Source organism: Dryas octopetala, chromosome 1, assembly GCF_963921425.1.
Source record: "Dryas octopetala chromosome 1, drDryOcto1.1, whole genome shotgun sequence".
Taxonomy (NCBI): Eukaryota; Viridiplantae; Streptophyta; class Magnoliopsida; order Rosales; family Rosaceae; genus Dryas; species Dryas octopetala.
Genome location: NC_141366.1, coordinates 17,616,317 through 17,643,615, shown reverse-complemented (window position 1 = coordinate 17,643,615; position 27,299 = coordinate 17,616,317). Strand labels below are relative to the sequence as shown.

Genomic DNA, 27,299 nt, shown 5'->3' with positions numbered 1-27,299 from the left:
TTCTTCTTGTTTGGATTGCTTACATCCATCTTATTTATTATTATGTCCCCATGAGTCCATGACCCAAGTAATTTTACAAAGAATTATGAATTTTTTTGGTTAAAATTAAGTGGCAGTTGGCCATAATATATAGGAAGCAATTTGGATTTGAAATGTTTGGTTGTAACTTGTCTTCAACGCTCAAAAGCACTTTTAAGGACAGAAACACAGCATATGGTTATGGAATTTTACCAGCAGAAACAGATAACAACACAATGGGATCCAACAATTTATTATAGAAATCTAGTACTGATTGATACTCAAAGATTTTGCTTGCTGTAAATCCACCTTTTTCCACACACCATTCTCATCACATGGAACCAAGCTGAGCTTAGGACATCTGAATACCTCCGCGTAAATCAAACATGGAAACAACTGTTTCAGTTTTCGCCAGTCCATCTTCAAATCTCTTAAGAACTTCAAGCGTAACATTTTGACATTATTCCATCCGCATTTTATGTCACCAGTCTCGTGACACAGATCTGTGAGGCTTCCTCCCCTGATGTAGAGCTTCTTTAGGTTATTCAGTTGCCACTTCATCAACCAACCAGGCATCTCAGAACCAGGGAAGTAATGGAGGCCAAGTTTCTCCCAAGGAACAGAGACTAATGAAGAAACTGAATCCGATACTGGAGATTGTTTTGTTGATTTTGTCATGCTAGCTAGCTTCTTTCTTATAATCCTCTGCATAGGCAGAAGCCGGAGCTTCTTGGAAACGTGCCTACGCAACTCCCTCGCGATAGCATTTCTACGAATGCCATAAATTTGTGACCATGATATAGATAGTGACCGGAGCTTCTTGAACTGTGGCAAGGAAATCAGCTCTCCCTTTACTGCATCAGACATTTTTCTGTCTACATGGATACTCAATTTCCTTAGATATTCCAATTTCGACAAATCAGCTAGCTTGCAGTACTGCACTCCAGGCCTCGGTTTACAGATCACAAACCCTTTAAGAACTTGGAGTTGTGAGAGCAAAGCAAGTCCCTTGGGCATGTGGCTTATCAAGTAGCACTCGTACATATCCAAGTGTGTCAGGTTCTTGAGTGAGCCTATCCCTTGAGGCAGTTTCTCCAAATCAAGACAGCCATTCAGGTTCAGGATCCTTAGATTGCTGAGCTTGCAAATTGAATCAGGGAGCTCTGTAATTCTAGACACTCCTCGAAGGCTTAAGTACCGAAGATGTCTCATATTCTTCAACCCTTTCAAGAACTCACTGTCCTCTACTTGAACAAGATGCTTGGCTGAGCTCTCCCATCTCCCAAGCTGCAAAACATTGACATATTTCATCTTTGAGAACCATTCTGGTCTGATATCAAGATTAGGCTCGTTGACATTGATCAGACTATGAACATTCTCCTGCTTCAAACGGAATGGCAATTCGCGAACAGAAGATCCTTGTTTGGTTTTCACCAGGCATGCCCTCCGAGAGCATGAGAAATCTTCGGTGGGATTTCCGTTTTCATCAAAACTGAAGAACTTGGCTCTCTCTGCAAGCGTAATCACAGCATAACGAATCGAAGGTTGCATATTGCAGCTGTCTGCTTTTGGTCTGCGCTTTTTGTAGACGGGCTCAATGAGGCTTTTTGCCATAAGTTCTTCAAAGAATCCATTTGCGGTCTTCTCAGCAGTCTTGCCTCCTTTCCCCAAAGTGTCTATTAACCCCTCACCAACCCACCAATGGACTAAAACCTTCTTCTTTATGACAGCATTTTCGGGGAAGACTGAGAAACAGAGCAAACAGAGCTTCAATGTGACATCTAGACCATTGTAGACTGCCTCAACTTCTTTGAATGTTGACTTGTCTGCAATCATTTTGTTCATGTTCACATCTTGTAATTGGAATGGTAAGTAAATTGAGCGAAGACGGGTCTTTAATTCCCCGCGGGACATGGAAAAACTTGAAAGTTGGAAGCTCTCAGAGTTCAAATTGACTGAAGAGAGTTCAGGAGGCGAAGACAGAGACTTCTTTAACTCGGAGACAATGGTGCGAGTCTTTTTGAGCTTGTTTTCAATAAATTTGTTTCTGATGGCATTTTCTAGTGTCTGCGTTCTTTCTGTGTAGGCGTCATCCAAACTTTGGTAGACTAATCCTTTGATGGCATGGTTGACATGATCTTCCCATTGCTTCAAACTCCCACAGGCCTTTCTGATGTAAATGAGATCATTCTGGATTTCTTCAAGATCCTGTAGCAGATTATAAAAACCGATCCCATCATTGTTGTTGTTGTGGCTGCTGTTGTGTTTCTTATCTATTTCAGGCAGAAACTGTCTTTCCTTGGATATATGGTTAACAAGATCTGGCATGATAACATCATTGAAAATTTGGAATGGTGTGACCTGCCCAGATTTCAAGTATGAAAGAAGATCCAGAGACACATAAGGTGACTTGAATGAAGTGGTTGAAAGGGCTCGCCTGGACATGGTGGGGAATTACAAATTAACATGGAATTAGAGAGTTAAAGAGAGGGAATGAATAAATACCCAAATCCAAAGAAAGGACTTGGTGAATTGTTCATCTAAAAAGGATGGGTTTGAAGAGTTGTTGAAGTACTGGACTGCCCCTTCATTTGTTGAATGGTCACCACTCACCAGTAAAGTAGGTATAATTTTTCTAATGATTGGTAAACTTTGGCATGCTGCATGAAGACTTGTCACGAGACTCAAGTCTATATAGTCAAAGTCTCCGATAGTGCATCTATCACATGGCAATTCTTTTTAACCATTATTCATCTCAAAAGGAAGACTGGTCAAGTCCAGTGCCCCTCACAAAATTGATGGGGACATATAGCATCTAAAGTTAAAGGGGTGTCAATTTCTAACACCACATGAACATCACCTGCGAATAAGAATTAATTGCCACCTTGAAATCTTCATAAAGTAGGTGTGATTTGGTTTTGTGGAATTCATTTGGGTTAGTAAATGAGTCCCATATTATTCTAAATTTTAATGGCCTGTTCCAAAGTAGAGAATTTGTTTTGTGAATGAACTGAACTCGATGAATTCATTAGAAATTGAAATTAACAATTACAAAGTTCATTTGCTTGAAACAGACTAAATGGAAATCCCAAGAAAATAAGTAGTCTAACAGAGATGTGATTCATTTCAACCCCTTCTTCCTTGCTTTCTTTACTTAACTGCCACCATTTTTGTTCCGACTTGGTCTTCCAGCTCATAGAATTGTGTTCCCAATCCCAGATGATACATCAGTAGCCAAGTAAAAGTCAAAAGTTCCCCACCCCTACTTGGTTGCTGAGCATGTACAATCGGTCTGCATTGAATGGAAGCATAGCACAGTAATTCCACCCACACTCGGCTCATTAGCTTCCATGGTTCTGTCTCCAACTCCTCAAGCTGTTCTGCAAGAATACATGCATCAAACAACACAGATTTGCTCTTACTTCCCTTCACAGCAGCTGATCTGAACTTGGATTTAACATCGGTAATCTTCTTACAGGCTTGCGGATGATCCGATATTGAATGCTTGTAAAAGAACCTCTTGGCCTCAGCACAAGTGTCCTGGAACACTATATGCCAATTCCCCAAAACTGGGGCCATCATTTTGTTCCGCATCACCAGAAGATAAAACATGTAATCTGAAAGTAGCTTGCAAATTTCTCGTCTATTCTTGTTCTCATCTTCGTATTGATTGGTAGTACTTTTCGCGTAATAGAGTTCTGTTGCAATGTGCCAAAGAAGAACGCTCTCCGCGTATTGATATTCCCCCACGCTCCATTTCAGTTTCATGTAGTTTGAAGTCAGCAGTAGAGCCCAGTCACCTGTTTGTGAACATGCCTCCATGGCAGCTCTTCTGTTGTTTGCTTTCAGAGATTTTAATCTCAGCTGCTCAAAGACGAATCTTTTGAGTTCTACACTGACTTCCTTCGAGGACGAAAATAACCAAATTTTAATTTTGTCTAGAATTCCTCTGACACCCAGAAAACCAGCAAAAGTATAGACCCATTCTGGTCTCTCATCTAGGCAATTCCTTATCATATTATACTGGGATAATGATTCAGACCACCTTCTTCTTTTCAATACTCTTGCAGCAATAGCTTTCCTCCAGATGTTGTTGTTGTAGCCAATGAGGGACCAGTCAGAGAAAATGAGCTTATAGATGGATATGGTGTCGAGGCCTATGGCTCCGAAAAGCAAGGCATAGGTAAGAGCAATATTGAACTCACCAAACTTATCCTTTTGGACAAAATAGAACAACATCAAAGCACTAATGACTGAACAGAAGCTAATCAACCGGAGCATGTACCCAATTTTGTTTTTGTGACGTAGAACAACCACCTTGGTGTGAAGAACCTCATACATGAACCCAAGTTCATACTCTATCAACTTAAAAGCGCTAGCATGGGATCTTTTGAGAAAAAACTCTCGGCTGAGTTCTCGAACCTTGGAGCTCAGAAGGAAGCCAACAATGAGTCCTTTGAAGCTTTCAAACTGGCGATATGCCTCCTGCAGTAATTGCATGTCATCTAACTCAACTGTGAATTTGGGGCTGAGTGGCACCACCATTTGTGTTGGAACTCGGACTGACCTCATTGAAGAGTATATTTCCACAGCCTCTTCATAGTCAGGTCCAGGGTCCGGCATTGGCAGTACAGTCTCTCCAAAACGGTCCAAGCTTGCAAGATACAGAGCACAGGTTCTCTCCCCGAGCTTGATAGTTCCCACAACAAAGACTAGGATGGTTGGAACTAGTAGCTTGTTGTGAACAAGCGTGAGGTAGAAACTAAAAGCAGCTGCCAGAACTTGTAAAATGAGCCCAACCAAGTGCCTGAGCCAAAATTCATTGTCCTCAAGAGCAAATGAAGTAATGGTATCAGGGCCACCAAGATGCAGTAAAAGAAACGAAGCCCAGAAAGCCAAAAGGTCGGCATTTACCTTTGGGCTGCTACAAGGGTTACTCTGGCTTTTGGTGATCACCCCAATTGAAACAGCAGCAACCCAGTCGGCGAGCAAGTATGCCGACCAGATAAACACTAGGGGCAATTTGCTTTTACATTTTTGCCTGAATGAGGCGAAAAACATAAGGAAAACCTGCAGTGAAAGGCTCATCACAATACAGCCCCGCAGATTCCAGACATTCCATAACTTCTTCACCAGCTTGGGTATAGGTAGCTCCATATTTTGCTCCATACCCATTTACACTGCTTAAGCAACCCTGGTCTCGTCTCTGTTTTGCTTCATGTGAGCTAAAAACTTAGGCACTAACTTTAGTTATAACAGGAACACAAGTTTGTAATATGGATGAAAAATTGAAGATATGCAGTGAATTTATGTTTGACAGTTTGAGTGGGTGATAATTGAAGCACACTTTCATATCATAGAAGGTGTGTCCTTATATGCCTTTCCTCAACTTTGCGAAAAGGAAAAGTGTCGTTACTTTGATTGCATGAGACATTGTGTCACAATCTTATGGTGGAACAAATCAACAAATTTTGTCTTGGCAATAATCAAATTAAATTGCTTCTGTCATGCCCATGGAAATTTCTTACCTCATTCTCTTTTGGGTAATATTCTTTTATATTCTTTTCATCAACTTGAAATATTCAATTCAACCACGCTTTTTATTTTTGTGATGCACCTTCCACCTATTTGGAAAGTTGGGTCCAGGACTAATATGGATTCAAATCTTTCACCTAGAACTGTCATGCTATCCAACTGCATACAGAAATCTTAGCTACAAAGTTGATAAATGATATATCTTAATGTATGTTAGCATTGATGGTTGAGTCAATTGCTGATTCTTAATTTGTAAAAAAGAAAAGAAAAAGTCACGAGTCTTTCTCTATTGTTTTTACTAGCAAGTCATTTTTAAAGGTTTAGGACCATGTGGTGTAGTCATTTTCATCTAAACAGTACTCTCTTGTTTTACCTGGAAGCAGATGAGACGACTGACTTAAAGCATGACTTTGAACCACAGCTAACGGTCCAAGGGGGCCCTTTATATTTAGACTTATAGTGATGGAAGAACAGAGATTTTTATTAAGAATTCGACAAAGCAAAGTTTCTACATGTAAAACAAGGAGAATACTGTTGACTGACTCTTGACTAAACTAGCTGACTGTACAGCTGTCAATGTTTTAGTGGTGCTAGTATAGCCTTTAGGATTATGACATATGGCATTAGTTAAAATGAATAAGTTGGTTAGAATGTTGTTTTAGTTCAATTAATCCTGTTTTCGTTGAGTCCAGACTGTCCAGTATATAGACTTGGATTAGTTCATTTTTCATTGTAATGCAATATCATAAAAACACATAAGTTTTTCTTGTTCTCTCTAAGCTTTAGAGCATTTCTTTTGCTTCTTCCATTACTGTTATCATGGTATCAGAGCCAGGGGCAATCCTGACTCATTTTTCATCCTACTGATGGCGTCGTGCTTTGATAGCTATGTCCGTCCATTGATGAGGTGCTTGAATTCTGCGATCGTCAACGAGCAGAGGGTAATTGAGGTTTTTCTAGTTGTATTTCGAGTTGCAGAGCCGAGATTGATCATCTGCAAACTTGATCGTAACTGGGTATTGTATTCTTTCCTTCTTTGATAACTGTTTCTTGTTTTGGGTGGGAGATTATCATGATTTTGGATCGTGTTGCTGCAATTGGTCTTGGATTTTTTGAATATTTGATGATTTCTTGAGAAGTGTTCTGATTTCTTGACGAGGTGTGTGGTCTTGAAGAAGTGGTGTGTGTTCTTGAAGAAGTATTGTGATTTCTTGACGTTGTGTATGTTTCTGGAGTTCTTGAAGTAGTGGGATTATTTGTGTTTGTGAAATTGTTGTGTTCTTGAAGTTTTGTTTTGTGTTGTTGTGACGTTGATTGTTGAAGAAATTTCTAGTGATGTCGATTGCAAGTAAGGTTGATGGCTTGTTACCTTTTCTGACTTTAAGGTTGAATGATTCTAATTACCTTAAATGGAGTTTTCAAGTCAAAACAATATTAGGAGGTTATGGCTTGTTTGGCTATTTGGATGGATCAATTGTTTGTCCTCCACAGTTTATACTAGATGAGAGTGGAGTAAATACACTTGAGGTTAATAGGGCCTTTATTGAATGGGATCAAACGGATAAGGTAATAACCAGTTTTTTGCTGGCTTCGATTACTGAGGATTCTATGGAGTATATCTTGGATTGTTCTTCTGCTCATGAAGCATGGATGAATGTTAGAGAAAGGTACAGTATTGATTCTAGAGCCACAATTATGCAACTCAAAACTGATTTTCAAACTCTGCAGAAAGGTGCTGATAATGTTGAGAGGTTTCTAATGAGGATTAAACATGCTAAAGCTCAGTTAGCTGCTGTAGGGGTGTATGTTACAGATGATGATGTTTATGTGGTTGCATTAAATGGTCTTCCTGATGAATTTGATCCTGTGAAGGCTGTATTAAGAGGTCATCAGGGTCCTATGTCTATGAAGGAATTTCGATCTCAACTTCTTGCTGCTGAACATGATATTAATAAGAAGCTAGCTCTTGCTTTGGATTCTACTCAGACTATGTCTGCAATGGTAGCTAAGCTTCCTGTGCCTAAATCAAGCTATCTAGCAAGTTCTAATGGCAACATTGGTACTAATGGTTCTAATGGTTATAGATCAAATTCTAGAAAGTCTTATCACAGCAATGAAAATTCTGGGCATACTGCAGGAAGTGTTTACAATGGAGATGGAGGTTATAATCATCCCTCAAATGGTGGTTACTCTAGAGGAAGTAATAACAATGCTGGAAGATGGAATAATAATGCTCATGGTGGTGGTGGTGGTTACTGGAACAATAATGAAGGTAGAAATGGGAATTCTGGAAGTTACTGGGGTAACAATGGAGGTAGGTTTAATACTGGTGGTCGTAGAGGTTGGAATTATGGTGGAAATGACAAGTTTAACAACCATTGGGGTGCAAATAACTGGAACAATGGGGGTCGACAGATTCCTGAGTGTCAAATCTGTTCTAGAAGAGGGCATACTGCTGTCAATTGCTTTGATAGAGATGGATTATCTCAAAATGTTGGTACTATTGTGGAATGTCAGATTTGTGGTAGAAAAGGTCATGTGACTTTAGATTGCTTCAACAGATCAAACTATGTTTATCAAGGCTCAGCACCACCTTCAGCAAACTTAAGATATGGTTCAGACTACACTCAAGCATCAGGAGATGAGAGTTGTACAAATATTTTCGACTCAGATGGTTCCTTCTTGGATATTCCTACTGCTTTGCATGCCCACTACTTTGACCAAATTGGTTATGTGGTAAATGCTTGCCCAGGATCACCCCCTCATTATCAAGAGGACATTCTTCATAGTCACCATAACTTAGAGGAAGAAAAGTTATCTGCAAAGTCTTATTCAGTGGCATCATCTGATAGTAATACCAGCTGTAGTGAAGATGATAATCATGAATCTAGGCAGTCAATTCTTGAAGCTCATCAGCAGAAAATTTCAAATCCAGACCACTCTTTGCAATCATGTGCCAATGATGTTCCTGCTAGTGCTCATGATTGTGAAATTGTTCATTTCATTGATAAAGAAGGTGATTTGTTGAAGAGGAGACAAGGCAGACAGCAAACTAAAAGAAGCGTTATTCCACTACTAGAAGATGATAACATGTTTTTGCAAGCAGACACATCATCAAAATCAAATGGCAATCTAGTTGATCATGTCACACAAGTGGAAACTAAGCAAGTGAATCAACTTTTTTATAGACAAATGTTGTCAAATACAAGTAATATCTCACTAATTGATGATGCAAATGGATCATTTAGGGGTGCATGCTTATCTCCAAGGAGTGAAGATTTTATTGAAAATTATTTCAATGTACATGTTGCAGATTTGGGAAATCGTGAGATTTGTAGGCAGAGTATGCTTTGCTATTGTATACGTGAGCTGGATTCTCTTTACAAAGAAAGAGCCGTTGTTGTTTTACTGAGTAGTGACAACAAGCAGTATGTGCTACTCATGGTTTTGCTGTTCTCGTCAGAATTCTGTCCCTTGGCCAAATCTGACAAAGAAGACTCAAGTGTAAATGGAAAAAGGACAGCTTTAGGGTTGGTTCAAGCATATTGGTTCAGTTTGAAAGATTGGTTCTGTTTGAAAGAAGATGTTGATCTTGGCAGGTTGATCTATTTATGGTTCTTTCTTCTCCTCCTCTCTTTCATAGTCCTTTGCATCATCAACATTGTTGCAACCTCAGGCTCGGTCCCCTTGCTGAGGTTGAGGGGGGATGTTGACTGACTCTTGACTAAACTAGCTGACTGTACAGCTGTCAATGTTTTAGTGGTGCTAGTATAGCCTTTAGGATTATGACATATGGCATTAGTTAAAATGAATAAGTTGGTTAGAATGTTGTTTTAGTTCAATTAATCCTGTTTTCGTTGAGTCCAGTATATAGACTTGGATTAGTTCATTTTTCATTGTAATGCAATATCATAAAAACACATAAGTTTTTCTTGTTCTCTCTAAGCTTTAGAGCATTTCTTTTGCTTCTTCCATTACTGTTATCAAATACAAGTACAGAGAAAATGAGGAAAGTAAGCATTTATTTATATTAATTCATGCATGTAATGGACGAGTGCATGTAATACTATAAGCACTAATTTGACTTAAATTAAGAAGGTTCCATATTGAGAAATTATGTTGAATTGTTAAAGGCAAACTTGGCCATGTATGCCCCTTTGGCCATTTTCAATAGGGATAAAATTAATTTGTTCAACTGTAAGTTTTTGTAAATTCATAATACTGCCTAGGCATGATGCAGCTTCAACATCAGAATCCAATTAGTAACTGAATCAAAGTAGCTTTTGGAAATTTTAACTCCTAACATAACAATTCTACAGGAAGATAAGTGGCTCTCAACTAAAGCCAACTAAAGCACCTTATGAAAAAGGAAGGCTAGATAAGATTCCAAATAGTTTTCTGGTGGAAGGTTACTGTCAACTAAAGCCAACTAAACTACATTTGGCTTTTTTACTTGCTTATTATCTACAATACTGTGAAATCTTCCAAATCATCTATGACTACAAGAAGTGTGGTTTTTATTCACTTAGTTAGGATTCAGTACAAATGTAACCATGACAGGATTCAGTACAAATGTACTCATGACACAAAAAGATTTATATAATAAGATTACTTTCTACTCCATTTATTTAATACATTGGCGGTCTACTTTCCCACAATGAGTTTTGCTCTTGCATGGCCCTCATTTATTTGGAACTGCTCCCCTATGCCAAAGTGAGCCATCAATAACCAAATAAAAGTGGCAAGCTCTCCACCTTTACTCAGCAATTGGGCATGGTTATCGGCTCTGCAATGACTTGCAGTATATGACAGCAATTCCACCCACACTTCACTCATTAGTTTCCATTTGCCTGCTTCCAACTTATTCAACTCTTTGGCCAGCCTACATGCATCAAACAATACTGATTTACTTCTATCCCCTTTGACATCAACAGGCTTCACCTCTGTATTTATCTCAAGGATTCTCTTACAGGCCACTACTTGCAATGGTTCCATTTCCTCTCCTGAATCTAATTCCCTTCTGCTAAAGAATTTTTTGGCTTCTGCACACGTATCCCGGAATCTTATTTGTCCAATTCCTGCTACAGAAGACGTCAAAGATGGCTGCATAACTATGAGATACAACATATAATCGGACAGGGTCTTACTGAATTTACGGCGAATATTATCATCTTCACCAACATTAGTGTTATAGCACAACTCAGTAGCAACGTGCCACAGTAGAATGCTCTGGTCATAATCAACATCAACAACATAGGATAGTAAGGTACTGTGTTTCTCCCCACTCGAATCGCTATCCTGGAGAATCCAATCACCTTTGGCCGAACATATTCTCCTGGCAGTTTCAGGATCATCTGCGAGCATGGATTTACTTTTCAACTCGGCAAAAATGAAATCCCATAGCTCTTCAGTCAGGGCCTCGCTCTTCCTATATTTCATCTTGTCTCGTAGATACTTGAGGCCCATGAATTCGATGACTTTAATGTAGCCAATGCCACAGTAGTCAAACATTGTAGGGGTAATTTTTTGACGTTCCTTGAGGGAATAGTCTATCAAGTTGAATGTAGAGACAGATTCAGACCACCTTCGAAATAGAATTCGTCGTGTCCATTCCAAACAATTTGCCGTTGTTGGTGGTGGTGTTGGTGTTGGTGTTGGTGTAGGCCACCTTGATCTCTTTAAATTGAGGTACTTTTTGAGAATCCAAGCTATATAAGAATCTTGCTGAGACTTGTTCATAGCAGCGACAGTCCAATCAGAGAATATAAGCATGAAGAGAGCTATTAAATCCAAGCTTATGGCACCATACAGCAAGGTGTAAGTAATTCCAACATCAAATCCATGGAAAGCATGTTTGTCCAATTTATAGAAGAAAACAAGGGCAATGGAAACCGCAGTGAGGGATGTAGCCCGCAAAAGGCATCCTCGCTTAGAATGCACCACAACCACCTTGGTGAAGAGAGCTTCATATATAAAGTTGAGCTCAACCGCAAGCAAATTGTAAGCTTCTCTTGAGGTTCTGCCACGGAAAAACTCACGGCTCTCGTAGCGTTCATGAAAGCTAAAAATGAGATCTACTATAAGACCCTTGAAGATTTCAAAGAAGTGGTAAGCATGTCGAACCACAGCAACATCATTCTTCAGCTCACCTTCATCGATCTCATAAGTTACTGCCCTGGATTCTCTGGTGCGTTCTGCTGTGAGTTCTATATGAGTTGGAAGTTTGGAATCTTGTTTTGAGGAGTATTCCTCCATGAGCTTTGCATAATTGGGTCCAGGGTCAGGAGCTTTAAGCATGGATTCCTTGAAATTATCCAAGCTTGCAAGATACAAAGCACGTGTGCGCTCCCCATACTTGACGGTTCCTGCCAGAAACAGGAGGACGGTTGGGATCCACAAGATGTTGTTGGGAAATGATTGAATGAAGACATAAACCGTGGCTATAACCTGGGATACCAGCCCAAACAAGTGCCTTAGCCACAGTGTGTTATCTTCAAGAGCAAATGCAGTAATGGTGTCTGGACCACCAAGGTGTAACAAGAGAAAGGGAGCCCAAAATGCCAGAAGATCAGCATTAATAATTATATCAGTTCTCGTACCATTCGTCCGTGGAGTGTCACCTTGGCTGTTTGAGATTAATCCAATTCCAAAGTTAGCAGCCGAGTCAGCGAGCAAGTAAGATAACCAGATGAGCAAGATGATCCCTATGCTGGAAGATCGCTTTCTCATCGGTGCACCAAGAATTAGAGTTGTCTGCAATGAGAGGCTTAAGAGGAGACAGCCCCGGAGATTCCACTTTTGCCATAACTTCTTCACGCTTGTAGGAATGGGGGAAACCATACTCCCTTAGTTCCCTTTTCTCTCAAACCACCCAAGATCGATCTACAAATTAATTAAAACCACAAGGAATATATATATATATATATATATATGAAATTGCATGTTTACTTCATGTGATATTAATTAAACATTGACCCATTACACACACTAATATTGCTTCCATGATATATGCTGGCCTCAGTTAATAAATTGGTAAAAGCATATATATCCTTAATACTCAAACTTAGAAATTCAGTTTCCCATAACCAGTGGTTCGTTGTAGTTTTCATGGAGAGTCACCAAAACTGCAAAAGGTACTGTCAGCTTTCTAGTTTTGGGCCAGCCAGGACTGAATATAATCATTAGCTAGCCTAGTTGGTACATGAATCCTAGAAGTTGGTACTGTCAGCTAATTGCCTAACTCAACTTCGTTTTATTATACTGGGCATGCAACGAGGCTTTTCAAGAACAATTTAGTTGATATAGCTACAATTGTATAATGTGTTCAATTGTTCATTAACTACAGGCAACAATTTTGGCCATTTGGCAACAAAGAAATTAACAATTGATGAACCAAAGCAAAGAATATATAAAGCACAAAATGAAGATATAGTAAGAGAAAAACCTGATGAAGCTGAAACGCGAACCACTGAGTCTGCTTCTCACTTCTCAGCCATTCTAGCTAGGAGTCAACTGTGAAGTCTTGTTATGCTTGAAACTGTTCAGAGGAGGAGGCTTAGGTTTAGGGTTTCAATATATTTTCTGATTAATTGAATAAAACCACAAAATGTGGTTTATATACATGGGCCTATAACTAAAATACAGGAATTAATAAATCACCTAATTAATTCTAATAATTACACAATAATCACACGTGTTGACTCACACCAACACTCCCCCTCAAGTTGGTGCATATATATCGCACATGCCCAACTTGTCTAGTGAGTCCAAAAACACCCGATTTGCCACAGCCTTGGTCAACACATCTGCAAGCTGATCTTCGGACTTCACAAATGGAAAGTTAATAATCTTCGCTTCAAGTTTCTCTTTGATGAAGTGTCGATCAATCTCAATGTGTTTTGTTCTATCATGCTGAACAGGATTATGTGCTATATCAATAGCAGATTTGTTATCACAAAACAAGTCCATAGGTTTGGTAGGTGGACATCCTAAATCAGTCAATAAATGTCTCAACCACAAAAGTTCGACTACTCCAAGTGCCATACCTCTATATTCAGCCTCTGCACTCGACCTAGATACAACTGATTGCTTCTTACTTCTCCAAGTCACCAAATTTCCTCCTACAAAGGTAAAGTAGCCTGAGGTAGACCTTCTATCATCTGCTGAACCACCCCAGTCTGCATCAGAAAACCCTTCAACATTCACATGACCATGATTAGCAAATAACAATCCCTTACCAGGTGCAGATTTCAAATACTGCAAAATTCGCTCCACAGCATCCATATGGGGTTTACACGGGGCATGCATAAACTGGCTCACTACACTAACCGCATAAGCAATGTCAGGTCTAGTGTGAGACAGATATATCAATCTTCCAACAAGTCTCTGATATCGCCCCTTATCTGCAGGCAAGGCCCCCAAACACTCGAAAAGTCTATGGTTTTGTTCCATAGGAGTGACAGCTGGCTTACACCCAAGCATACCAGTTTCAGATAACAAGTCTAAAACATATTTCCTTTGAGATAGGAATATGCCATGTTTAGACCGAGCCACTTCTATCCCAAGAAAGAACTTCAAGTCCCCCAGCTGCTTCATTTCAAACTCTTGAGACAAGTACCTCTGCAAATTAGAGATTTCCTCATAATCATCTCCGGTCAGAACCATATCATCAACGTAAATGATAAGAGCAGTAATCTTCTTCCCTCTTTTCTTTAGGAACAAAGTATGATCAAAATTACTCTGCCGATAACCATAGTTCTTCATTGCACGGGTGAATCTCCCAAACCAGGCTCTCGGAGATTGTTTAAGACCATACAAAGACTTCCTTAGTCTGCATACTAATCTCGTATTCTCAAACTCTGGTATACCTGGAGGAGGATCCATGTATACTTCTTCAGTCAAATCACCATGGAGAAAGGCATTCTTTACATCAAACTGAAGCAGTGGCCAATCTTTGTTAGCAGCCAAAGATAACAGAACCCGTACTGTGTTCAACTTGGCCACTGGAGCAAACGTCTCCAAGTAGTCTATGCCATAGGACTGTGTATAACCCTTTGCTACCAACCTTGCCTTATACCTTTCAACTGACCCATCAGCTTTGTGTTTGACTGCAAACACCCATCTGCATCCCACTGTCTTCTTCCCCTTAGGTAGAGAAACCAATTCCCAGGTTGAATTCTTCTGTAATGCCGCCATTTCTTCAGCCATAGCTTTGGTCCATCTAGGATCTGTAAGAGCATCCTGCAATCTACTAGGAATAGAAACAGAAGATAATTGCAGAACATACGATTCATATGACTTTGAAAGCCTAACAGACGACACATAATTATTAATTGAGTACCTAACTTTGGCATTTGGATCAGGCTCATATTTAGCTGGTGGTTGTCCTCGGTTAGACCGAGGAGGAAGTGTAAATTTAGAAGCATGAGAATCAAGATCTAAACCAGAAAGTTAATCAAGAGTATTGTTGGTTACCTCAATGGACGAAGAAGATTGATTCAATGGAGTAGGAGAGATGGCGGTACTATCATGGAGTGGTGATTCCTCAGTCTCGAAAACGGATTCCTCAGTCTCAAAAACCGTGGGTTCTTGTCCCACCACATTCTCAGTATTATTCTCAGTAAATTCTGCTGTCTCAGTCTCATCCTCAGATTCAGACACTGGACGGTCAGTAGGCTGTTCTGATCCTTCCTCCCTACTAGACTCCGACACTAGACGATCAGTAGTCTGTTCTGATCCTTCCTCACCACTACTACCAAAGAACAACAGATCATCTCGATTCTGCACTTCATTATAAACCTCCCCCTGAAGGGTAGAATCCAGTGGACGTGGGAAATAAAAAAGTTGATGTTCATGAAAAGTGACATCCATAGAAACATAGAAGCGCTGAGTAGAAGGATGATAGCACCGATACCCCTTCTGGGATGGACCATAACCAACAAATACACACTCTAATGCCCGAGATGCGAGCTTGGATCGCTGATGAGAATGTAAATGCACAAAAACAACACACCCAAAAACACGGGGTTCCAAATGAAGGATACCTGGTAGAGAGACAAAATCCGAGAGAACATCCAAAGGTCGCCGAAAGTCAAGGACACTAGATGGGGTCCGATTAATCAAATAGACGGCAGAACTCAAGGCATCACCCCAGAACAAAGAGGGCACGTGACCCCCCAGAAGAAGGGACCGAGTGACTTCCAATAAATGTCGATTTTTGCGTTCAGCAACCCCATTCTGTTGTGGAGAATGAGCGCAAGAAGTCTGATGAAGGATCCCCGCAGAAGCAAAATACTGAGTCATCTCTGTATTAACAAACTCACCGCCATTATCTGAGCGCAAAACCTTAATAGGACAGGCAAACTGGGTGAGGACCATATGATGAAAAAGGCGAAAAACAGCACACACATCACTTTTATGTTTCAGAAGATACACCCAAGTCATTCTAGTACAATCATCAATAAATGTCACAAACCATTTCATTCCTTTATGTGTACCACACGGGGCCGGACCCCAAACATCCGAGTGGACCAAAGCAAAAGGAACATCCATACGTGTAGCACTAGAAGGAAACACTGAACGATGGCTTTTGGCCAACACACAAACTTCACAATTAAAATTGGAAATGTTCAATCCACAAAATAAAGAGGGAAATAAACGCCGAAGATAACTAAAGGACGGATGACCAAGTCGGCGATGCCACAACCAAATCTTCTTCTGATTTTCAGAGGAACCATCACTAACTAGACTCACAATGCCACGACCATCTGAAGCGGAAACCCCACTATCCAGATAGTACAATCCACCACTCTTTCTACCACTGCCAATCTTCTCCTTGGTATGAATGTCCTGGAAAACACAATGGGTAGGAAAGAATGTGGCCACACAATTATGAGTTTTGGTTAGTTGACTAACAGAAATAAGGTTACAATTCAAGGAAGGAACAAACAGCACATTAGGCAAAGACAAAGCAGAGGAAAAGGATACCGTGCCATCTCCTAAAACAGGAGACGACACACCATTGGCATTGACAATAAATGGCTTAGAACAGACAGATGAAAAATGACTAAAAACATAACGATCAGAAGTCATATGATCCGTAGCACCTGTATCAATTATCCATGCACCATCACTAGTACAAGCAGAAGTACTCAAAACAGAGTTAGAGATACCTGACTTGACAACAAAGCTGGAGGAACTAACAGAGTTCACCCTAGAACCAACCATATTATTGATTCCATTCAAACCCGTAGCAGAGGAACCAGAGGGAGGCATTTCAGACATGGTGTACAGCATCCCTTTTTTTTTTTTTTTTTTTTTTTTTTTTTTTTAATAAAAAGATGCTGCCCGAAGAGGTTGAACACAGCAGGGGCACACGCACAGTAGGGCCAATCAGATGTGCACAGCCGCAGAGAGCAGGGGGCAGAACTGAACCAACCAAATGTGCACAGTAGTTCGCATGCACAGGCGGTCGCACAGCCGTCGCTCAGACCACCGCACAGCAGAGACCAGTCGCACCGTCGTCGCACAGTCAGGCGGAGACTCGCAGCACAGGCAGGCGGAGACACACACACGCAGGCAGCACAGGCAGTCGGAGACACACACACGCAGGCGGACGATGTGCGCGCGCGGGCAGGCGGGTCGACGCGGCGTCAATGGCGGACAAGCAGCAGGCGGAGCTGCGACTAGCGTCGGCGTCGCTGCAACTGGTCGACGTGGAAAAAGGCGGCGTCGTCGCTAGGACTGGGCGGCGTCGCGTCGGGGCAAGCGAGGTTGCGTTGCGTCAGGGCGTCGGCGTCGGGTTGAGCAAGTGAGTCGGCGTCGCGTCTGGTTGACTGGAGCAGCAGAGGTCGGCGCCGGCGTGTCGACTGGAGCAGCAGAGGTTGCAAGGTAGATGATGATGCCGAAATTAAGGTACAGTAACACCCAACAATTTGATAGAAAGCTTGTTACCCAAATTAATCACGTAGTGCAGCGGAACCCAACAATTTTATGGAAAATTGTTAACCAAATTAATCTCGAACAATCTACAAGCAGTAGGATAAAGAACCATGCTCTGATACCATGTTCAGAGGAGGAGGCTTAGGTTTAGGGTTTCAATATATTTTCTGATTAATTGAATAAAACCACAAAATGTGGTTTATATACATGGGCCTATAACTAAAATACAGGAATTAATAAATCACCTAATTAATTCTAATAATTACACAATAATCACACGTGTTGACTCACACCAACAGAAACTACCTTAATGGAAGCTGAATTTATACCATTGAGAGAACACACACCTACAATTTGGGGAGCATGGTGGCCCAGTCCAGCTGTCAGGGTATAGTAATTAATTATGAAAAGTGAAAGAAAAATAAAATTCAGAATAATTTTTCTTGTGGAACACTTGAAGGTCACTGTCAGCTAAAGCCAAGTAGCCAACTAACTAAATCAAGCACCTTTAGTTTTTAGACTGGCTTATCTAAAAATAACGTCTGATTATAAGCTATAAAATGAAGAAGTTAAACAAAATAGAAAATGCACTCATGGTTAATTTAACTTCCTCATTTTGTCTATGACTTTATTAACGTGTGAATTAGTTAAACAGATGGTAGAAAATTTTGTAGGTACAGAACATAACCGTGAATAAGTGCATTAATTTGCTATTTAATTTAACTTCATTTTATAGCTTTTTATTATAGTATAATCTTTTTTTGTGTGCTAATTATACTATAATCTTTCATGACCAAAACCAACTACAAACCCCATTCTCTTAAAAAGAAGAAATAGAAGAAATTAAAAAGGAGAGCTAAGCTAGAATGGAGTTTGCACATTCACTTGGACACAAGAATGGCATAACAAGAAGCCAACTAAAGAGAAAGGGTTATATTCGGTAATGATACTTTCACAGATTTTCTTTTCTTTTCTTTTCTTTTCAAACTTTATTCACTACTTGTAGTGGAGAATTGGTATCACTAATTCTTGAGAAAACTACAATGATCTTAGGTTTGTTTACCAGATTTCAAGAAGTTCTTCGTTTTCTTGGTTTAAAAATTTTAAATGTACGTGTAGGTGATGGCCTTAGGTTCTGCACCTTAAGATGGGAAAGAACCATTATCCATTACATTGTTCACTATTGTGAAGATGAGTGATTAATTTCTCAAGGCAACTGAGCCAGAAGAAACAAAGAAGTCATTCATCTGGACTGATATGTAGTATAAATCAATTGTTACTTGTTTGAACATTGATCTATAACTGTTAAGGGAATATGAATGAAGCCCATTTGTATGCCTTGAAATGAAAGACAATTCCGAATCCGCTTTAGAAGTGCCATGAGCAAAAAGAAAAAGTTTTCATTATGTTCAGCACATGCAAGTAAAGTTTATACTCTGTTTCTCAATGAAGGGACTGTAAGGATTGTGTTAATTCATTTGTTGCCATCCCTTTATGACCGACAGACAAATCATGATATTGAAGAGTACATCAATTATCAGTCTTATGGTTACCAAGTAAGTACCCTTTAAGAAATTGGAGTTCTGAGAGAAAGCAATCCCCTTAGGCATGTGATCCAGCAAGTAACATTCAGACATATCCAAGTGCTTAAGCTTCTTAAGCAACCCTATTCTCTCTGGAAGTACCTCTAAATTGTGACATGCTCCAAGATCCTCAAAATCGGTAATGGGGTTCCCTTAATCATCAAAATCAAAGAACCCCACCTCTTTGTCAATCAAAATCATTGCGGAACCAATGAAAGGGTGCATTTTAAAACACTGCAAGAACAATCTTCGATTCTTTTACAAGCCCTTATCCAACCCACCAATGTACCAAAAGCCTCTTCTTTAAAACCCCATTGACAGGAAATGCTGCGAAACACAACAGACCAAGCTTGGTAGCAAAGACTGTTGTATAAAAAACCAAAAATTCTTTAAAAACCAGGCTCTGGTAAAACAGCTTACTCAAGTGTAAGTCATCGAGGTTGTTGAAGAGGCGGTCAAGGAGAGTGTGAATGATGACTTCACCGAAGCTCTCAAGGGCAAAGTTTTCGTCGGAATTTGCATAGGAATTGAGAGTAGACAAAGACATGGCTCCTCAAGAAAAAATCAAAATCAAAATCTTAAATGGGATTGAATTATACAAACATTTCTGTTAGTGGGAATTAGATTTCAGTATCAGTCTAGCCGGGGAAGATGTCAATAGGCTCTGCCTCCTCTTGGGAGTAGACATTTATCATTGAAATAGGGGCAGGTACAGCCATTCATCAACAAAGCTTTCATAGCTCAGTTGGTTAGAGCACCCGTTTAGTAAGCGGGAGGTCTTGAGTTCGACTCTCAATGAAAGCAAATTCTTCATTTTTTTTTTCCCATTCTGTTGTTGGGCCTAATATTTTTAATGTAAGCTGCATAAACTCCTCAAACTATAACTTATACATTAATAAAGCATCTCAAGCATTTGATGATGATATGTAATTTTATTCATTAGCACATATAGACTACAATTCACTCCAGCATATATATGCCACTTGAAATTGGCAAAGAGAGTGTGCATGATCACTTTAAAGTTTAAACCCATCTATATATATATATATATATTTCAGCTTGTATTGATATACAAGTTGACCCAATAATCACTGGAGGCATCATTGTAGGACTCACATGGGAATATGGGATCTGTAAATATTGCTTGAGAATGATCCTCCTCCTCCATGTGTGAGTAGTGTGACTGTGCCCACAAACTTTGCAGTTCACCAAATGTTTGATCAGATGCACAATGAATACTACTTTGCTGCTCTGCAATCTGGTTTCCATGATCATGAACAGTACGGCCTGAGCTTGATGAAGAGAAGTTGTCTCTAGACAGTTGTGGTGATGGAGGACTCATCTCTCTGGAGGCAGCAGCTTCCAACTTTGATGCCTTAATGTTTAGAGCTTGATCATCAACAAGAAAGGGTTCAGTTTCAGATAAGTCCTTATTGATGTTGGCTTTTTCACTGGACACTTTGGCTTCTTGTACTGTCTTGAAGCGTTTTTTCAGGTGGGTGTGCCAGTAATTCTTAATTTCATTGTCTGTTCTTCCAGGAAGTGCTGCTGCAATAGAGGACCATCTACAAAAACAAAAGAAAAAGTAAAAAACTCATGAATTCTTGTGCAGAAAATTCTGGCATATAACATTGATTTCTAGACTCTTGTTGAACTCAAACTTGCGTGCTTGTCAAACATTATATCACCAAATGCATTAAACTGTTGATGGTCCACCACATATATGACCAATTTCAACCAAGAAAACTAGGACTAGAATTCAGTTTTGTCATACAAAACTTATGAATTTGAGCTGCATGTAGTTACCGATTTCCCATTCTTTGATGCAGCTTGAGTATGGCCTCCTCTTCATCTGGGGTGAAGTTTCCGCGCTTGATATCCGGCCTTAAGTAATTCACCCAACGAAGTCTACAACTTTTCCCAGACCTTGCCAGACCTGAAGTAATTAACAGAATTAAGATTGACAGTACTAATCAAAATGTAAATGCCAGAACAAATGAAAATAAAAGAAACCTCTGAATATAATGCTTAAGTTGGGTTCCTACCAGCAGGTTTTGGCATCTGACTCCAATTCCAAATACCATAGCTTTGAATGTAAGCTATCAACTTGTGATCCTCTTCAGGACTCCATGGACCTTTCTTCAGAGGTACTACTGACTGCTGAGACAAACTACTCCTCACCATCTTCTACCGGATTGGAATCTAGCTATCTCACAAGATATTCAAGTTCTCAGCCTCTTCCGTACTCATTACTACTATGTCATCATTGCCCAAATTAATTATCATATATGTTCCAATATAATACAAATTAAACGTGTTCCAAAGTCTAAACTCCCTAATAATTAGGAGGTTTTTCAAAGACAGACCAAGCAAGGCATATGCATAGAAATTCAAGCAAGGGCCCCTCGGATATCACTTAATTAATGTTTGTTTAAATGCCATTCAGTGCTCTGATATGATATGGTGACAATAAAAAGAAGGGGGAACTCCACCGGTCCACCCTTTCCCAACCCAAAAAATAAAATAAAAAATAAAAAAATCCCATGTTAATTGGAAAGCTGCAAACAAACCAATACAAAGTCAATCCTGTACTCCACTTCCTTCATACAGTTTAATCAAAGTAGCTATCACACAATAAGTCGTACATGTAGGAGGACAAGGATATAATCAATTAATTAAGACCATTAGAGCAGCATTACCATTAGCTTGAAATGGAAGGATGGGTTAAGCGATTAATTAATTAGCTAGTACTATTAAGAAGGCATTACGTACCATTAACTTGCAATATATGCTTTCAAGCTGGACCTTATACATTTTTTTTTTTTTTTTTTGTTATAGCAGAATCGAATTTAGGATCTACCTTTCGTCTCACCCTATTTTTTGCCACTTGAGCTGACTTAAGACTCATGAATGACCTCAACGATGCACACTTAATATATTGCAATATTTGTTAAGAGCATCTTCTCTTTTGTGAGGGAACAGTGGTCAAAATTGTTCAGCTCAACTTACTTAAATAGCCTTAGTCAACAACGAACAGCATGCATTTTCCATGTTGTTATGGCATTCACATTTATAATATGGAACAAATTAAAAGGGATTTGTCTTTTTTTTTTTATAAGAGCTATTATGATTGCCTTGTATCTATACTATATATATACAAGCAAATTCAATATTTCCTTTTTAGTAATCTTTAGTTTTGAAGTTTTAACGAAAGAAAATCAGACTAATACGAGTTTTTTTTTTTTTTTTTTAAAGTTGTTTTCAGATATAAATAAAATATATCATATTAATCTAATTTTAGATTAATCTCTTCTCACAATCAATCTTATGGAAAAGTGATTAACGAAGCCACCTTATGGGTTATAAATTAATAAATTAATTATTCTTACTGCAACGTTTCATTTTTTATTTTTTTTTTGGTAATGGAGTTGGGTGCTATTTGCTGCTGTGGTGCTGACATCCATGCTCTTACTTCAGCTTTGGGAGGCCTAGTTATTTTAATTTTTTGTTACAAGTGTGGCGTAGAAGGTATAAACAAAGACAATTAATTGCGTGTAATTAAACGACAGACAGTACATCAAGTTTGAACTTGATGCTGAGTCTAAATTCTAAACATGAGGGATTGCTACAAGAAATTTTTTGTGGTCACGACTCACGGGTAATTCGCCTCAGTCAAAGTTGGCACAGCATGACATGCTAATGTAGTGTCTCTTACCATTAATAATAATAATTGTATATTTGTCATAATTTAGTGAATTTAAAAGACTACATTGGCATGTCATCTGATATTACCTTTGTATTGCTGGTAAGCATACTCAACATCAAACAATTAATATATATACTATTACTCTACATTCTGGAAATTCAAGAGGATGATAGTGCTAGCTACATCACATTGAGATTAAATAACCTAACAACTATACAATAGTAAACGTTTGAGTATTTAATTTAGTGGCCATTGAGGACAAAATTTTAATTCATTGAGAATTAACTTCTGATTTTCAACGATGTAGAAATTGACATTTGGAAAGAATCTAGCAAAGGACAACAAGGGGTGCATATCACATGTTGGTATAATTATAATTTTCTCAATTTCATTGATTAATTAATCATGTAATTATGCTCAGTCCAAAAGAATATGAACATGTGATTCTGCACTAACCATCTAACTTGAAAGTCATCACGGTTGCCAACTTGCCATCAAATAACATATTATACTAGATGTCACATACTACATGTTTTGCTTTCATACTTTCACATATTATACTTGTGTCTTCTGTATACTAGATGTCAATTAGACAAATTAATTTTTTTTTAATGCGATGAATTGCCACAATAACCGTTTCCAGTAGCTATTTTCTTCAAATATATGATTTTGATATAAAATTAAAAGAGCCTTAGAGTCCAGTTCATTTAATGAGTTTTTTTTAGACTAAGATCAATAGTGATTGAAGGTTTTCAAGTCCTTTTATTTTTCTTCTTTAACGGCTTTATATTGGGTTGCCCAAAATTTCGGAGTTAAAACCTAACATGCAACCTCTACAAAGCCCACTTTATACCCTAGGAAGGGAAATACCCTTCAAATCGGGAAAGGACTTTATTATGAATTAAAATTATTTTTTTATAAATTAAAAAAAACTTTATTATAAATTAAAATTATTTTCTTATAAATTAAAAAAGTTTATTATGAAATAAAATGATTTTCTTATAAATTTTAAAAAATCTCTGATCTTTATTTAAAAACTGTTTTTATAAAGGATCCAAACCTAATTATCTTTAAAATTAATTAGATTAAACAATATGTTCAAGTCGTAAATTAAACCTTAAACCTCTTGCTTCCATGTTTTTTTAACGAATCGTCCATTGTAATCTTAAAGCTATCCAATCACAAGCCCAACCCATTCAACCCCAGGCTACAGAACGATATAAGCAATTAAGCAGTAAGCATAAGATGAGCAATAGATAATATAATACACATTTCATTGATCAACAACAATTATGACATTTTCTACAACTAAACAACAAATCAAATATAGAGAATGGGGGGTCAATCTAAAAAACCCCGCACATGTACAAATACATAGCTGCACGTAGACCAATGAACATCTTCCTCATCACATAACTTGGAGGAGATCGCCTTCCACATCTGAAAACAAAGCAATCCCAAGGTTGAGAAGCAAACTCAAGCTCTGCTTCCCAATTTCATTGATTAATTAATTCCTTGATGCATTATATCACTTTCTTGAGGAAGAAATCAAATGGAAAGTCAACTTCCAATTATAGCTAGCTGTAGCCTGTAGCCACTTTCTGGAATGGTAAATGCCCAGATTATTGAACTCATGAATATTCACTGGCATCTGTGCCTTTTTGCATGCTCAAGGGGGCAGGAGATTTGGTTGACACAAGTGGAGGTTGTTGTAGCTCAAAGAATGGTTTTCCACCTTCTCCAAGGCTACCTATGTATATTGTATCGCCTCGACCACGCCAGGTGCCATCTTGGACATTGTTCATCTCCAGTGTTCTGGATTCCTGCTCATAGTGTAAGGATAATATCTATAAGTTTCTAGGAATAAGAAGCTTAGCCAAAATTAAGCCCTGTGTCTACTTTTAACTTATTGGAAACTATCTTGTATAATGACCTGATATAATGCGCAGCATGGGCAGATAAGATGGTAGACGCAATCATCCATGGAACTATCATTACCCTGAAAATAATAGCGTTTCCCACAACAATGTTAGTGTAATTCAAGAATAAACATGGACTAAAACATAGCAAAAGCTCGATTGCAAAGTACCAAAATGACAATTATATGTACAACAAAGCTACATAACTAGAGGGTTCATGTGGAACTATCGTCTTTCAAGAATCCATGGATTTATGAAACACTTCATTACACTTGCCAATTAGAGCATGGTTAATCACATAGTATCCTCTCCACGAGAAGAGACTATGCAGTCCATCTACCTATCCACCCAAATTTTCTGTATTTCTCTATAGCTAATGTAGCTTTTGCACCCCTGAATAACCATTCAAGTTATAAGATTTAAACCCTGATAATGGAGGTAAATGGAGAGAGCAACCTTAATGCAGAAGAGAACACGATTATAAAGATGAATGGTCAATATGCGGAAAATGCTAATCTTAAACAAAGAAAAGAAAAATACTGATTCAGGTAACACCAAATTCACATTATCAGTTGACAAATAAAGAAACTTACCCTGATGTTAAATTTCTTTCTCATCTGGGTACGGAAGTACCCCAAATATGTTCCTGCTGAGATGGTGAAAGCAACTGCCAAGTAAAGAAAGCAGCGCTTCTTGGTGATAATGAAGGCAATGCAGTTGAGAATGACAAGAACGACAAGAATTAAATAAAGAATTCCCTGCAAAATAATATATCAAAATTCAGAACCTATCAAAAACATTTGTGGGGAACCAATCTTAGTAATAAAACAATGTGAAAGTAGACAGGTCATTCAACCGGGTACAATACTACATACTATATGACGTCTCTCACTCTCCACAAATCTCAAACATTTTCAATTTTTCAATTTCTTACTTCCACAAATGACATTTTGACTTTTAAACACTTAACCAAAAAGAGAAAGGAAAAAGAGAAGACTACCTGTAAGGAACAGGGACCAAAACCAGCTCGTTTCATGTTCTTCCCAAATCTATAGCATGGACAACTGCAACATCAAACACACACTGTTACAAAACCGACTGAGTAAACAAAAAATTCTCACTCCCAAAATAAACATGGCCAGCAATTGAGTTAAGTGGGCCAACGAGAGTTCCTATTCAAACCACTCCATTTCTATGCAATCCCAGAAAATGAAACTGGAAAAAGCATGCAGCCAAAGAAAAAGCATTGACCCATTCAATTTCTTTTGACTATTTTTCTAAAATTCAACGACAGACAGAAAATATGAATATTCCAAAACAAAATACGAAATAAATAAAAATTATTCAAAAAAAAAAGGTTAAAAAAATATACTTTAGCTTCCTAAAGAAGCGAAAACCCAAATCTGTTCTTTTTCCAGGAAACATTTTCCAAGAACCCAAACAACACCGCAATAAAACATAAAATTTAAAGAAGGCAAAGAGGGAGAGAGAGAGAGAGAGAGAGAGAGAGAGAGAGAGAGAGAGAGAGGAACGGACCAAAGGGATTCAAGAGCAATACGACGGTCGTCGAAGCAATCGAGGATTTCACCTTCCCACATCCTGAAGACCCCACCGCCCAAGTCGGCACAGTCTTCGTCTTCATCTCCTCCGCCTCCTCCGCCGCCTAGAAAGCTCTGGAGCTTGGCGGACTTGCCCTGGGTCTGCAAGGCCACGGTGGAGCAGAGCAGGTCGAAATCCACCACCGCCACCCCATCCAAAAGCCTCTCGCTCTCTTCCTCCTCCATCTTCACCACCACCGTCTGATGCTTCTCCAAATCCCCCATTTCTGAAACCCCAAAACCCACCTCCAAGCTCTAGGGTTTCGTTGCGTCAATCTCTATCTCTCCCTCCTCCCCCGCCCCCCCTTATATGCGTTTTTTAAGCTTTTTAATGAATGTGATTCTCAAAATAATAATGAATTTTTTTGGTTTCTCAAATAATAAAACATTTAAACTTTTTTTTTTGGTGGGTGTTATTTCTGATTTGGAACGGTTGGGAGACGGGTGGGGTTGGCGGGTAATAATAATTTTTTTTGTTTTGTTTTTTTAAGTGGGGCCCACGCTTTTTAGGTTGATGAACGGTCCTGATCTTGTCATGTAGGCACAGAGATATTAGGAGAAGATTTAGGTATCACCACTCACTCAAATTAACTGTCTCTCCCTCTCTCTTCTTTATTCTTTATTTTTTGGCCAATCTCTCTTCTTTATTCTTTAGGTTTAATTGTATTTTTACCACCCAAAGTTTGGAGTGATTCCCACTTTACCACCAAAAACTTTATTTGTCCCACTTTACCACCCAAAGTTTACATTGATTCTCACTTTACTACCCAGAACTTAAACTGTCTCACTTTACCACCCAAAGTTTATATTGATTCCCACTTTACCACCCAAAGTTTACATTGATTCCTACTTTACCTCTTGAATCTAGAGTGACAAAATAGACAGAAAAATGTTAACTGGGACACGAAAAATAGTTTTGGGTGGTAAAGTAGAAATCAATGTAAACTTTGGGTGGTAAAGTGAGACAAATAAATTTTTAGGTGGTAAAGTGAGAATCAAT

General features: G+C 38.8%; 5 protein-coding genes and 1 non-coding gene across 8 annotated transcripts; 1 reads left to right on the top strand and 5 right to left on the bottom strand.

The window, feature by feature from the left end:
• Positions 1–244: 244 nt before the first annotated feature.
• LOC147298713 (disease resistance RPP13-like protein 4) lies at positions 245–2,762 on the bottom strand. The gene has a single exon (XM_086238600.1). It carries the CDS (start codon positions 2,461–2,463, stop codon positions 283–285), a length of 2,181 nt encoding a protein of 726 aa, XP_086094726.1. The 5' UTR covers positions 2,464–2,762; the 3' UTR covers positions 245–282.
• A 262-nt stretch (positions 2,763–3,024) lies between these two features.
• Positions 3,025–5,343, bottom strand: LOC147298712 (uncharacterized). The gene has a single exon (XM_086255543.1). It carries the CDS (start codon positions 5,191–5,193, stop codon positions 3,169–3,171), a length of 2,025 nt encoding a protein of 674 aa, XP_086111669.1. The 5' UTR covers positions 5,194–5,343; the 3' UTR covers positions 3,025–3,168.
• A 4,774-nt stretch (positions 5,344–10,117) lies between these two features.
• Positions 10,118–13,066, bottom strand: LOC147298711 (uncharacterized). 3 transcript variants are annotated; one of them, XM_086253414.1, is made up of 2 exons: positions 12,998–13,066; positions 10,118–12,435 (listed from the first exon to the last, which is right to left on the bottom strand). In XM_086253414.1, the coding sequence occupies exon 2, from the start codon at positions 12,391–12,393 to the stop codon at positions 10,198–10,200; it is 2,196 nt and encodes a 731-aa protein (XP_086109540.1). In that variant the 5' UTR covers positions 12,394–12,435; positions 12,998–13,066; the 3' UTR covers positions 10,118–10,197. The 3 variants fall into 3 exon arrangements, with proteins under 3 accessions (XP_086109540.1, XP_086109548.1, XP_086109557.1); XM_086253422.1 differs by having other exon boundaries at positions 10,118–12,407; positions 12,998–13,062; XM_086253431.1 differs by having other exon boundaries at positions 10,118–11,918; positions 12,153–13,041.
• A 6,740-nt stretch (positions 13,067–19,806) lies between these two features.
• TRNAT-AGU (transfer RNA threonine (anticodon AGU)) lies at positions 19,807–19,880 on the top strand. The gene has a single exon. It is a non-coding gene; the product is annotated as a tRNA-Thr (tRNA).
• Positions 19,881–20,070: 190 nt separating this feature from the next.
• On the bottom strand, positions 20,071–21,373 carry LOC147298709 (transcription factor MYB7-like). Its single transcript, XM_086253440.1, has 3 exons — positions 21,122–21,373; positions 20,883–21,012; positions 20,071–20,641 (listed from the first exon to the last, which is right to left on the bottom strand). Exons 1-3 carry the CDS (start codon positions 21,258–21,260, stop codon positions 20,131–20,133), a joined length of 780 nt encoding a protein of 259 aa, XP_086109566.1. The 5' UTR covers positions 21,261–21,373; the 3' UTR covers positions 20,071–20,130.
• Positions 21,374–24,037: 2,664 nt separating this feature from the next.
• On the bottom strand, positions 24,038–26,601 carry LOC147298708 (PLAC8 family protein). Its single transcript, XM_086257397.1, has 5 exons — positions 26,238–26,601; positions 25,702–25,765; positions 25,295–25,459; positions 24,716–24,781; positions 24,038–24,605 (listed from the first exon to the last, which is right to left on the bottom strand). Exons 1-5 carry the CDS (start codon positions 26,522–26,524, stop codon positions 24,414–24,416), a joined length of 774 nt encoding a protein of 257 aa, XP_086113523.1. The 5' UTR covers positions 26,525–26,601; the 3' UTR covers positions 24,038–24,413.
• Between the last annotated feature and the right edge of the window lie 698 nt (positions 26,602–27,299).

Bases quoted from the DNA above. Each gene is read 5' to 3' on its own strand.
- LOC147298713 (XM_086238600.1), bottom strand. From the start codon at position 2,463: ATGTCCAGGCGAGCCCTTTCAACCACTTCATTCAAGTCACCTTATGTG.
- LOC147298712 (XM_086255543.1), bottom strand. From the start codon at position 5,193: ATGGGTATGGAGCAAAATATGGAGCTACCTATACCCAAGCTGGTGAAG.
- LOC147298711 (XM_086253414.1), bottom strand. From the start codon at position 12,393: ATGGTTTCCCCCATTCCTACAAGCGTGAAGAAGTTATGGCAAAAGTGG.
- LOC147298709 (XM_086253440.1), bottom strand. From the start codon at position 21,260: ATGGTGAGGAGTAGTTTGTCTCAGCAGTCAGTAGTACCTCTGAAGAAA. The intron at 21,013-21,121 runs GTAGGAACCCAA...TAATTACTTCAG, and splicing joins TCAGATGCCAAAACCTGCTG to GTCTGGCAAGGTCTGGGAAA. The intron at 20,642-20,882 runs GTAACTACATGC...TTGTTTTTGTAG, and splicing joins CATCAAAGAATGGGAAATCG to ATGGTCCTCTATTGCAGCAG.
- LOC147298708 (XM_086257397.1), bottom strand. From the start codon at position 26,524: ATGGGGGATTTGGAGAAGCATCAGACGGTGGTGGTGAAGATGGAGGAG. The intron at 25,766-26,237 runs GTCCGTTCCTCT...TTGATGTTGCAG, and splicing joins ATTGCTCTTGAATCCCTTTG to TTGTCCATGCTATAGATTTG. The intron at 25,460-25,701 runs GTAGTCTTCTCT...ATTATTTTGCAG, and splicing joins TTGGTCCCTGTTCCTTACAG to GGAATTCTTTATTTAATTCT.